At 34.8% G+C, this 11,457-nt stretch overlaps 1 protein-coding gene across 1 annotated transcript; it reads right to left on the bottom strand.

The window, feature by feature from the left end:
* Positions 1–1,449: 1,449 nt before the first annotated feature.
* Positions 1,450–10,313, bottom strand: LOC139150894 (mpv17-like protein). The gene is made up of 4 exons (XM_070723341.1): positions 9,924–10,313; positions 7,533–7,633; positions 5,643–5,741; positions 1,450–3,818 (listed from the first exon to the last, which is right to left on the bottom strand). Exons 1-4 carry the CDS (start codon positions 10,231–10,233, stop codon positions 3,789–3,791), a joined length of 540 nt encoding a protein of 179 aa, XP_070579442.1. The 5' UTR covers positions 10,234–10,313; the 3' UTR covers positions 1,450–3,788.
* Between the last annotated feature and the right edge of the window lie 1,144 nt (positions 10,314–11,457).

The following is an 11,457-nucleotide window of genomic DNA, read 5'->3' on the forward strand; positions in this document are numbered from 1 at the left end:
CAGTTTTGTGCTGTCTTGATCACTACAGCCTGAGACACACAATATACAGTTTCAAATAGGTTCAATGATACAAATGCACAATACACAGTACTATATGCCGGGACTATATGCATGCAGGCTGTTTTGGCAAGCTAAATATTTGACAGCTCGACATGCTGTAGGGATTAGAATAAGAACGCAGTTGATAAAGATGGGGACGTCACCATGCTTGATTTTCTAAACATGCAGCTGCAATGAAAAGTCATGTATATAAATATATATATATATATATATATATATATATATATATATATATATATATATATATATATATATATATATATATAGATAGATAGATAGATAGATAGATAATTAGATAGATAGATAGATAGATAGATAGATAATTAGATAGATAGATAGATAATTAGATAGATAGATAGATAGATAGATACTATTCAATATTCTTTTTTTCAGTGAATGAAATGTTCACATTCTAATCGTACAATCATACTACAATACAAAATTTAAAACTAAACTGTACGATTCTTACTTTAAATGAAAGAATGAGTGAATAAATAAATTGAATTTTTTTATATTTTACCAAATTTGCCATTATTGCAACCAAAATTTCAGAGAATCAAGTTTTATTTGATGGAATATTTCAACCTTCCAGAATGGCAAATTTTTAAAATTTTTATAAGCAGCATTGAGGTCATATATATATTGTATTTTAAAAAAAATCTTTTTTGGTTTTCACTGGTAAGCAAAGCCAGGAATTTACAATTTGCACACTCTCTCATGATCGTTATTTTGTGTGCTCTTCAGCGGGTGACATTGACCTGGCAAGAGTTGGATATAAACTCAAGTCGGCGCGTATAGACGGATAAATCCAAAAAGCCCACTGATTGATTTAAAAATCAGTGGATCAATTTAAGAACTTGCCTAATTAGCTCTACAAACTGCTGACAACATTTCTGTAACCACTACAGCATATTTATGTTTGTGTCTTCAAATGCTATATTGAACATCTGCAAATAGAACTCCATGTTTTATTTATATCTTTGTGTAGATGTTTAATATATAGTTGGCTATAACTATATGATAGTTTTTTGGGGGTGGTACTTGAGAAATTTTGATCAAATAGAAGTGGGACATTTGAAATTTTTTGAGGGTATTAAGGGGGGATCTGAAAACAAGATTTCAATTGGGATTCCTCCAGCCCCCCACCAGTATTTGTGAATGCAGCCCTAGCCTAGAGTGCCAATACGCACTAAAACACTGGGCCTCACAGATACCTCATCTAAGCAGTGTTTTGAGAACCTGTGGGTGGTAGTAGCAATATAAAACTTAAGTAAAATGCACTTATTCCAATACCTCTCATTTCCATATACCGGTACACATGGGAAACACAAGCTATATATTACACTGAACATTTTTCCTGAAAGTGTTATTTAATGAAGCCTCTAAACCTTGTTGTAAAATTATTTTATTTTATTTCAGTAACATATTGCACAAAGACATTTCACCTGCCAATATCACACTAGAAGATAACTTCAACACAGGTTTTGTAATCACATTTGTTCAAAGGTACAATAGCTGTAACTTTAGTTGTATTTATACTGCTGCAGATTCTTATACCAATTTTAATTTGGCCGTCATGATTGGCTGAGACTAATGGTCACATTATGCAGTGAGAAGTGTGATATGACAAAGTTGTAGAGACATTAACCTGCCACTGAGGTGAGGTGATATTGCCAACAGGAAACTCATGTTGATAAGGTAGAATACATGCATCAGTGACATACTGGTATATTCAGACTCTCCAATTTTTACAAATTTTTTACAAATCTTTTGGCCTGTCACTTGTATCAGCTCAGTTGGAAGCTTCTGGGGTAAAAAAGGTTTTCAACAGCTTAATTTTTTGAAAATCAGGAATTTTATTTTCTTCCATAGAGATAACAGAGGGATGACGAACATTGTGAATTTTAAATATTGGTAAATATTTGGTAATTTGTTTCTTTATTACCAAAATTTGGAGAGTGATCCCTGATTTCTACTCTTGATTTTAAAAGATAAGTTTAAAAATTGTATGACCAAAAGTTGAAATCTTTCATTTTTGAGGCACGAGCTTATACCTTGAGATTATCTTTACTGCACACTATTGGAGTGCACAGATTCATTCATTTGTTATATTGTCATAGCTTCCCACTGGCATTATCAATGAACTCATACTGAGTGTAAAGTACACTACCGGTAACTATGACAGCCACAGCATGCAGATAAAAGATAACATGACCATTGATTATAAATGTTTTCCCCAGCAATTCCATTTGACTACATCAGATAGATGTGTCACTGGCTCATTCTGAGGTTTTTGTTTGGCTGTCGCAATGTAGGGTGCTACAATGATGATAACAAATTGTCATCTATCAATCAACAGCACTTAAGTTAATTATTAACAAATCCCCGCAGAAGCAGAGTTCACGTTATTTTTAAAAACTTCATTTAAGTATAGTTGAATTGCAAAAAAACTGAAATTTGTCTTTTAGATACAATACTTTGCATGACTTTTTTAATTTTACACAGTAATGACAAAAATTCTGTTACTTATTTAACTCAAATACAGTACCCATTGAGTATCTCAGTCAAATGGTATGTGTCACACATCAAAATTCAGACTGTTCACTGTGCATAAAATATAAAAAAAATCAAAAAGACACAGAACACATATCTTGAAGGGTTATACCAAGGTGATTGTTGCTAGTTTTGAAATAATTCAAAATTATCACAAATATCAGGCCCCACTACAACTTACAATTTTAGTACATCTGTTGCCTTTGTCTCCTGTAATTTTTCCCATCAAAATTTCAGTGCAATATTTTACCAATTTATATGAATTTTTCTGTAACGTTTTTGATAATTATGGACCAAATGGACATCACATGTCATTGGCCAGTTTTTTATCAAAATTTTGGCAAAAGTCAGAAAACATTGATTAGGGTATATTTTATAAAGGCAACAAAAATTGACTTAAGTGGCACTAAAAGGGTTAACAGTACCCAACTATATGTAAACAATTTGGGACCTCTGACTGCCCAAAATACTAGTACTGTCATGTCAGCCTGTCAAGACAATAACAATAACATTAAAACAAGCATTATAACTGGTCTCTGTATTTATCGGTAATTATCAAATTTTGGGTGACTGTCAGAAAACTATCGCAGTGAGTTGAGATCAGTGACAATCAAGGCTGTATCTGTTTTTAGAAATTATCAGTTATGGAAATAGGAGAACTGCATGAGCAGTTCACAGCAGCAATTCATGACTATGCTCCTCATGAACTGTCAGATGGAGCAGTGTTGGTCAGTGTAATTACAAATAATAACACCCTATAGTGATGGTAAGATCATGACTTTTTTACCTTCCCAAAGGCTGGTGCTAATGATAGTAATATTGATAATGCCTCGTCTCACGGCATTGTCAATATTTTCGTCATGAGCACCATCCCTTGGGTTGGGTGGGTAACACATGATCTTGGCTTTCCTATCACGCATGTTTAACTAGAATTTAGTCATCAACAATAAACTTGGTCATTACACAAATACAGGCTGTGTTGACAAGTTGATAACTAGGAATTTCAACATGAATAGGGGAGTACACTTAGTTTACAGACTTAAAAATCCATGAAAATTCATCAGAATTTACAGCTTTCGGAAATCGAAAGTATGGCTTAAGAATTATTTCATTACCAGGTAAAATAAAAAAGAAATTGTGAAGATGGTTGTTGTTCCATTTTGTCAGTTGATGCCTTACTTTATACTGAGGAAATTCACATCCTTCTGTGAAAAAAACAGAAACAAACACAAAACATAAATTACAGTCTGATCAAGTGAATTCAAGTTTGAAGATCATGAGGACAATACATGCTGTAAAATAATTCTCCTCAGCTGTTTTTGATGTTGGTAGGGATCCTTAAGTTGCTGTTCAAAGTGGCCGTAAAGAGTCTATAAACAAAAATATCAAATTGACAATCTATCTTCTCAGTATGACTGATATTACAGATGGTGAGATAAATGGCTGCTTCACAGGGATGTAGAAAATTTTGGTTACAGCTGACAAAAATAAAAGTACAGGTGGTTATAAGTAATGTATGTGCACATTAAGTTTGTCTAAAATGCCTGATTTTTTACTTAAACTAAATTTTCAAAGACGGCAAATTTTAGCTGTAGCCGGTTGTTTTTGCTGGCTGCCAGCTATTTTCTACATCCCTGCTTCATCTTTTTGAGTCATATGTAGTGAAAGTTACAGTCTTCAATTCTTTGGTTCTAAGACTGAAAGCTTATTGACATTGTCATTGACTGTTTAAATGATATTAGTTATGTGCGATTATCACTTTGTTCTAAGACAAGCAACCTAATCGCCGACAGAACTCGCGATGTTATGTAAAGAATAACTATTTGTGATACGTGTGCTGATGAAGGTGGAAATCTTTGATAGCTTATTTCAGGATGGTCTGCCATAAAATGGCAAAAATAGCTGCAAAAAATATACAATTAAAGATTTCATAAAAATGAATTAATGGTCATGACCATTAATTCATTTTCGCGATGGTTTCATGTATAATGTCTAAAATCAGGGTCGAATATATGCATGGTCACCCATTCATTCAGTATCTTTCAACGTGTCAAACAATATAAGTGGTATCTCGTATCAAACAAAATTCATGAAAAGTAGCTGACTTTGTCCCTTTAATGGGTATCACTCAATTTTGACCAGTTCACTCCATATATGCACTCGCTATCATGCCGCCGATAGGAACTGTTCAAAATCTTGCGGTATACTTGTTGATGGGGTGGTTTATTGCCTAAATAATCTCTAATTATTCTAGAAAAGTTATGTTTATGCTTGTCATGTCAAACTGAGCTGACAGTGTCAAATGTCAATCATACTTTATTTAAAACATGTTGGGAACAACAAGAAAAATATGCTGTTTATTATATTATTATTATTAATATATAGTTATTAATACACACAATCTCTGAAAATGCATCTACAGGATAAATGAAAGAAACTATAATTAAAGCTGAAAGCAGCTTCACATGGACCAAAGCACTTGCATACATTGGCTAAAGCTGCAAAAATGACATAGTTTATCCCCGTAGGTCCTGAGATACACTGAAGAAGATAAAGTTCATCCAAAGTCATAAAAACAGAATGCAGAAAAATAAGCCTGAAATCTAAACCATGGCACCTTTGTACTGTGCCCTAAATAACTTCCCAACAGTTTTTTGATTAGTCAAATTTTATGCAAATTAGGTGGATTACAAATTTTCAATCCAAAATGGCAGCCAAGTCACATGACCTAGCCATTTGAAAAAGTCACATGCAAGAATACTAAGGATCAATAATCCCTGTAAGTTTGAACGACTTACATGCAACAGTTTCTTGACTTCCAAGGGGCAAATAATTTAGAAAAAGTAGAAGAAGAAGACAAGGAAGAAGAAGAACTCCAGTAAAACCACTAAGGGTCGAAGCCCCTATGGGCTTGGGCCTATAAAATCAAAAACCATCATTCTGGAGTGTTATGGTAACATTGGTTGTCTTGTTCAATAAGAAACAATAAAAAACAAATTATAAATGCCATTACGGGCTTCTCAACTCACCTTCCTTCTCATATAACACAGAAAGTTTGCCCAGAGGTAAGCTACAATGCCAACATACACCACTCGATAGTGAAGAGGAACAAACATAAAATTGATAAACTGTGAAGAGAAAGAATAATGCCTAAATGTTACTAACAATATCAACACATTGATGATTATGCACAGGAAATAAAACTGATTAAGAAACTATGAATCTATATAAAAGAACATATTTCAGAAATGTAGAGAAACAATATTTTTTGACAAAAAATAGTCAAAATTGCCCTTAAGTACAAAATTGCAGATTTCATCACAACAGCTTTAATGTACCAAGTATTAAAGCTGTCTAGCAAGCCATTAAGGAGAAGATTTTTGTCCAAAAATAGCAAAATTTGCCTCAAAAATTGAAACACTCATTTACTCAAATATAGTTCATACTGACTTTTCTCATGAAGCAATCATTAACTACAATATACGTCACACTGACTTTCATTGAAACAGTCATTAACTCAAATATAGTCTACACTGACTTTCCTCATTGACAGTCATTAATTCAAATATAGTTCACACTTTTTCATTGAAGCAGTCATTAACTCAAATATAGGTTACACTGACTTTCCTCATTGAAACAGTCATTAACTCAAATATAGTTCACACTGACTTTTTCATTGAAACAGTCATTAACTCCAATATAGGTCACACTGACTTTTCTCATTGAAACAGTCATTAACTCAAATATAGTTCACACTGACTTTTCTTATTGAAGCCGTCATTAACTCAAATATAGGTCACACTGACTTTCCTCATCGAAACAGTCATTAACTCAAATATAGGTCACACTGACTTTTCTCATTGAAACAGTCATTAACTCAAATATAGGTCACACTGACTTTTCTCATTGAAGCCGTCATTAACTCAAATAGGTCACACTGACTTTCCTTGTTGAAACAGTAATTAACTCAATGTTTGAACCAAAAAAAGTGAAGTATGACTGTATGATGTTATGGATACTCCCCTGCATGCATGTTTGTTTTTAATTTTCAAATATGTTTACAAACTATAATATCAAAAATCACAGGAGGTTTGCAATGGATAATTTGAAAAAGACGTTTGTCTTTGATAATGCAATTAAGGTGGAGCTTCATGTTGTCAACACAGTTTTTTTTCAAAGCAATATTTCTCATCAAAGATGACAAGGAAACCCCCTCATACTACATATTTTCAAAAAACAGAGACTTTAAATTTTTGTATGGTAGCAGTAGTTTACTCAAAGGATGAAGTGGGTGTATATTTGGGGTATAAAACCTCAATTTTTGTATTAATGATAAAAATTAATTTAAATCAAAAACTAGACACTATTTTCTGAAATGTAATATTTCACTTGAAAGAAGAGTATATGCAGAAAAAAACGACTATTTTATTTGGCATTATCTATCCTCATTCTAAAATGGTAGGGGTTTAAAGACTGACAGTGACACTCTAAAAAATTGATTAAAATCATGATAAGCAAAATTAAAATGCCTCTTATTCAAAATGTAAGAATTTTATTGCCAAACAAAATAGCTGTTTTGTTATATAGCATTTAAAGAACATAATATGAAAATTTCAGAAAATTTGACTCAGCCTGAGTTGAGTTAAATTCTTTGGAAATTTTGAAATTGGGAGGAGAAAGAACCCAGGAAATCAGGTGATTTGCACACATTTGCATAAATTAACACTTCTTTATCACGTAACATTCGACTGCTTTACAAGCTACAAGGTGAACCCCACAAATATTTTAATCTTGGGTTAACAACTTAATTGAAATTGAATAAATATTTGCCAAAAAGTGATTTTTGAGCAAAATATGCTGTGTTGGTTGCAGCGCCCCCTTAAAACATAATATTAAATAACATAAATAATTATTCTCACTTGGGCTGGTGGCCAGAAAACTAAACCTGCCATCCAGGTTGGTATTGTCTTTTTCTTTGCCTCGGCAAAAACATCTTCTTTTCTTTCCAAGAAGTCCATAACTGCAATAAATGACATGGACAGTATCATACCATTGTCTTTAATGTCTGTTAGATTACTGTGAATCATTATGCCTTGGTCTTGGTTTTTTTTTTTTCATGTGATTTTGATCGCACATTTCTGCTAAAAAGTGAGTACAATGGCCCACCAGTTATCATAAAGGACTTAAATGGTCATTGTAAAATGCTTCAAGTAAAACAAACCAAACATGTCACTGTTTCTGCTATGCAGGATCTGTCATTACAGTACCTAAATCTAAAAACTTTTGGTGTCATATGACCTGTTACAAATAGGATTTCATAAAAATTCTGTCATATGTGAAATTAAAGTATCACATGACAATGACGGCTGGATCTCAGGTACACTTGATCTTCATCATGGACATATTGTACACTCTACAATTATTAATGGATAACACTTGAGCTGCAAATTTGAGAATTTCATAGGCGCTGCTTTTAATAATAGTGTGAGAATGAACTGCAATTTTGTAAGCCAAGGTTGCAAACAGCCTGTAATTGAGAAACAAGATACAAAGCATTCACATCCATTAGGCTTGGCTCCCTAAATGTGACTGATGAGAAACATGTTTTGAGATTCATTTGACAGCTCTTTTAAGAAAGCCGCCCATCATTGTTAAAAGCTAATAGAGATAGAGTTAGGTTTCTTGAAAGAAGATGGTTTTAACATAATAAGTCTTCTAATGTTGACTGTCATGACTACCGAACAAACACAGAAATTTTATAAAGCATCAAAGTGTAAATCACTAGAAATTGAAGCACCAATGCACAGCTAGTGTTGGTTATACTCTGTAATGATACTTTGGAATAGCTTGAAATCATCGTTGGCATTGACCTAAATTTGAGAAATGGTAGATTAGCTACCGAGGGTAGCTCTGCATATGATGTTATAGGTGATGGAGGCAAGTAATGACGGGAACACACAGCATGAAGCATGGTACTACTGAGGTTTTCTCTTGCGTATGTACCTATTGTACGTCCATTGCCCTGAGTATTACATGTGGTCCCTGGTCAAGAGAAAATCGCACAAGTACAGAGACGTCGCCGTACTCTACATCTGATTTTAATCAGATTCCTACTGGGGGTATGTCCCTTTCACAGGCGCTCCTTAGCTGGGTAGTCTGCTAAGTAGATTGATTTTCAGATCGTTCTATTGATCCCGTAGTCGATATGCCCGCCACATACTCACAAGGTGTGCAACACAATCACTCAAAAAACACACCACCCGATTTGTCAACTGGCCGTGTGCTCGCACAAAACATTCAGAACTACACTCCCATATACCTAGTTGGATCACAAATTTAACTATCTCCTCAAAAATCACGCCGATGAATGTGTTACTCGCGTCATCTTGAAGAAATTGGCCGTGTTTTGAGACCAAGCGTGGTGTAATGCGGTCTGCAGAACGATTCTACCATATGACGTCATTTTTTCCACTGCTAATTGATTCAACCAGTGACGTCTTGCCAGGACCTTTGTTTTGGCCGTTGGTTAGCCAATCAGTAGTGGAATAAATTACATCATATGGTAGAATTGTTCTGCAGGCCACATTTCTCTACGCTTGGTCTCAAAACACGGCCAATTTCTTCAAGATGATGCGAGTAACACGTTCATTGGCGTGGTTTTCGAGGAGATGGTTAAATTTGTGATCCGACTAGGTATATGGGAGTGTAGTTCTGAATGTTTTGTGCGAGCGCACGGCCAGTTGACAAATCGGGTGGTGTGTTTTTTGAGTGATTGTGTTGCACACCTTGTGAGTATTTAGGTTGCAGTGGCAGGCATATCGACTACGGGATCAATAGATCGATCCAAAAATCGATCTACTTAGCAGACTACCCAGCTAAGGAGCGCCTGTGGTCCCTTTCTATACTCTCCAGCATCTGGTTATCGTTTTTAGCCTTAAGTCTGATAAATTAATTGGATCCTTGTTCAGTCCTAAATTCAGATACTGGATGTAGGACAAAGTCTATGCTAGCTACTACACTGTTAACAGTACCTCCATTGGGTCGGCGAAGTATATAGTCTCCCTGCGTATGTACCTATTGTACGTCCATTGCCCTGAGTATTACATGTGGTCCCTGCCCGAATAAACACCCGTATATATTAAAGTTGGCTGGCGAAGTTGAATCTGAACAAACCGTAGCATAGCTAGGCCTAGACACGAGACCGCCATACTGTCGGTATGGCCTTGACCTCAAGACCCAGGGTCATCATGTCGTGCAGTCACAAAGTTGAATATCCGGAACATGTCATAAATACAACTACTGTCACCTACCTACGAAAAATCCTGCTGTGATTAAGGGGGCTGCAAACAGCTGGTCCGCAACTAGCTTTTTGAGAACGGTCTTCCTGGCATACCCAGGCAATGCAAATTCGAGCACTCTGAACCATGTGTAGTTAAATGGGCCGCTGCAACACAAACCGAACACGCCGAATCGTGCAATTTTGACGAAATCATACTTTTCAACCCCGATGATAGTCTCTTGAGTGAATTCGGAGGCTGAAAATATGCCACCAACGAACAGTGCATTTCGAATGAGTCCACTTTTCCCGATGCTCCTTAGTAATGTCACTCCTTTTGACATCGTGAGCGTGTTTATGAAATCATCTTCCGGTAAGACAGTCAAGCGGGCGAAGGGCGGATGAGGACGCACGAATTTCGGGAGAAATTGCCTCATGGTGGCGCTTTAACATGGCCATGCAGCAGATTACCGCTGCGAGTGAAGGCGCGGTTTCTTTGGAGAGTGTGAATCAGAATCTAAACCCCCTTATCATTCACGTTCATTATATTTTGTTGACTCGTTATTATCACTTGTATCATCAAATATTTGCTGAATAATAATAGTATTTTATTGCTTGCCAGTAAAGAAAGGTTTACATCTCTTTTGTGTAGAAAAATAATAAATATGTCTTGATTAAAGCTTATATCTTAGTTTATATGATGTGAAAATAAAGTCCGTGAGTCGTTCGCTGAATGAAAATTCTTGTTTTGTTAGAAGAAATATCTTTCTTGAAAAAATATCGCTTTCGACTTAATGTTCCGGAGAGACTAGCAAAATGTACAATTTATTTCCTATACACTGCAAGTATTCGTAGAGCAGCTTTCAGTGATTGAGGTTATGGGAAAACGCATTGTATCTCTTCCACTGCTAGGTCGCAATTAATTATTCTCGGTTTTATCATTGACTTTTTTTTATCACCGTGTGATTATTATAGTTGTATTAAGGCATGATTCTAATTGGTAATGAAATTCTATTTGGCATATACTTTTAATGTGAAAGTTATTATTACTATATTTCTAAAAAGTTTGATAATGGTCAATTAACTTAGTTTCAGTTACATTTGCTTCAGTAGTGTATTGAACGTGTTCAAATCAAGTTTTGTAAATTTTTAACTGGTGTAAACAGTAGTGTTAACACTGCGGCTGTACTTGGTGAATGTGGCAGGAATCCATTGTGTTGTTTTTATTTTAAAAGATGTATTGCTTATTGGTTAAAATTGATTGAAATGGAAAATAATAGGTACCCTAAAGCTTGTTACCTTATGTTAAAACAACTGGATGAATCTGGTAAAGTTACATGGGCTAGCTACACGTGTTAAAAATTTACTTTTTAAATAGTGTTTTGGAATTGTATGGTTTGAACAACAAGTTGGTAACACAGAATTATTTTTGTTAAATTTTTCACAAAGGGTTAAGGATTGTTGTTATCAAGAATGGCATACTAGTATAACTAGCTCTTCGCGTCTAAATTTGTATTGTACTTTTAAATCCTTACTTGAACCAGAGAGGTATTTGAATTTTCTGAGCT

This window comes from Ptychodera flava, chromosome 15, assembly GCF_041260155.1.
Source record: "Ptychodera flava strain L36383 chromosome 15, AS_Pfla_20210202, whole genome shotgun sequence".
Taxonomy (NCBI): domain Eukaryota; kingdom Metazoa; phylum Hemichordata; class Enteropneusta; family Ptychoderidae; genus Ptychodera; species Ptychodera flava.

What these genes read in the sequence shown, in the direction of transcription:
- LOC139150894 (XM_070723341.1), bottom strand. Translation starts at nt 10,233, where the DNA reads ATGTCAAAAGGAGTGACATTACTAAGGAGCATCGGGAAAAGTGGACTC. An exon ending in CACAGCAGGATTTTTCGTAG is followed by an intron (nt 7,634 to 9,923) that starts GTAGGTGACAGT and finishes CATTTATTGCAG; the next exon opens with TTATGGACTTCTTGGAAAGA. An exon ending in TGTGTTATATGAGAAGGAAG is followed by an intron (nt 3,819 to 5,642) that starts GTGAGTTGAGAA and finishes TTTTTTTCACAG; the next exon opens with AAGGATGTGAATTTCCTCAG.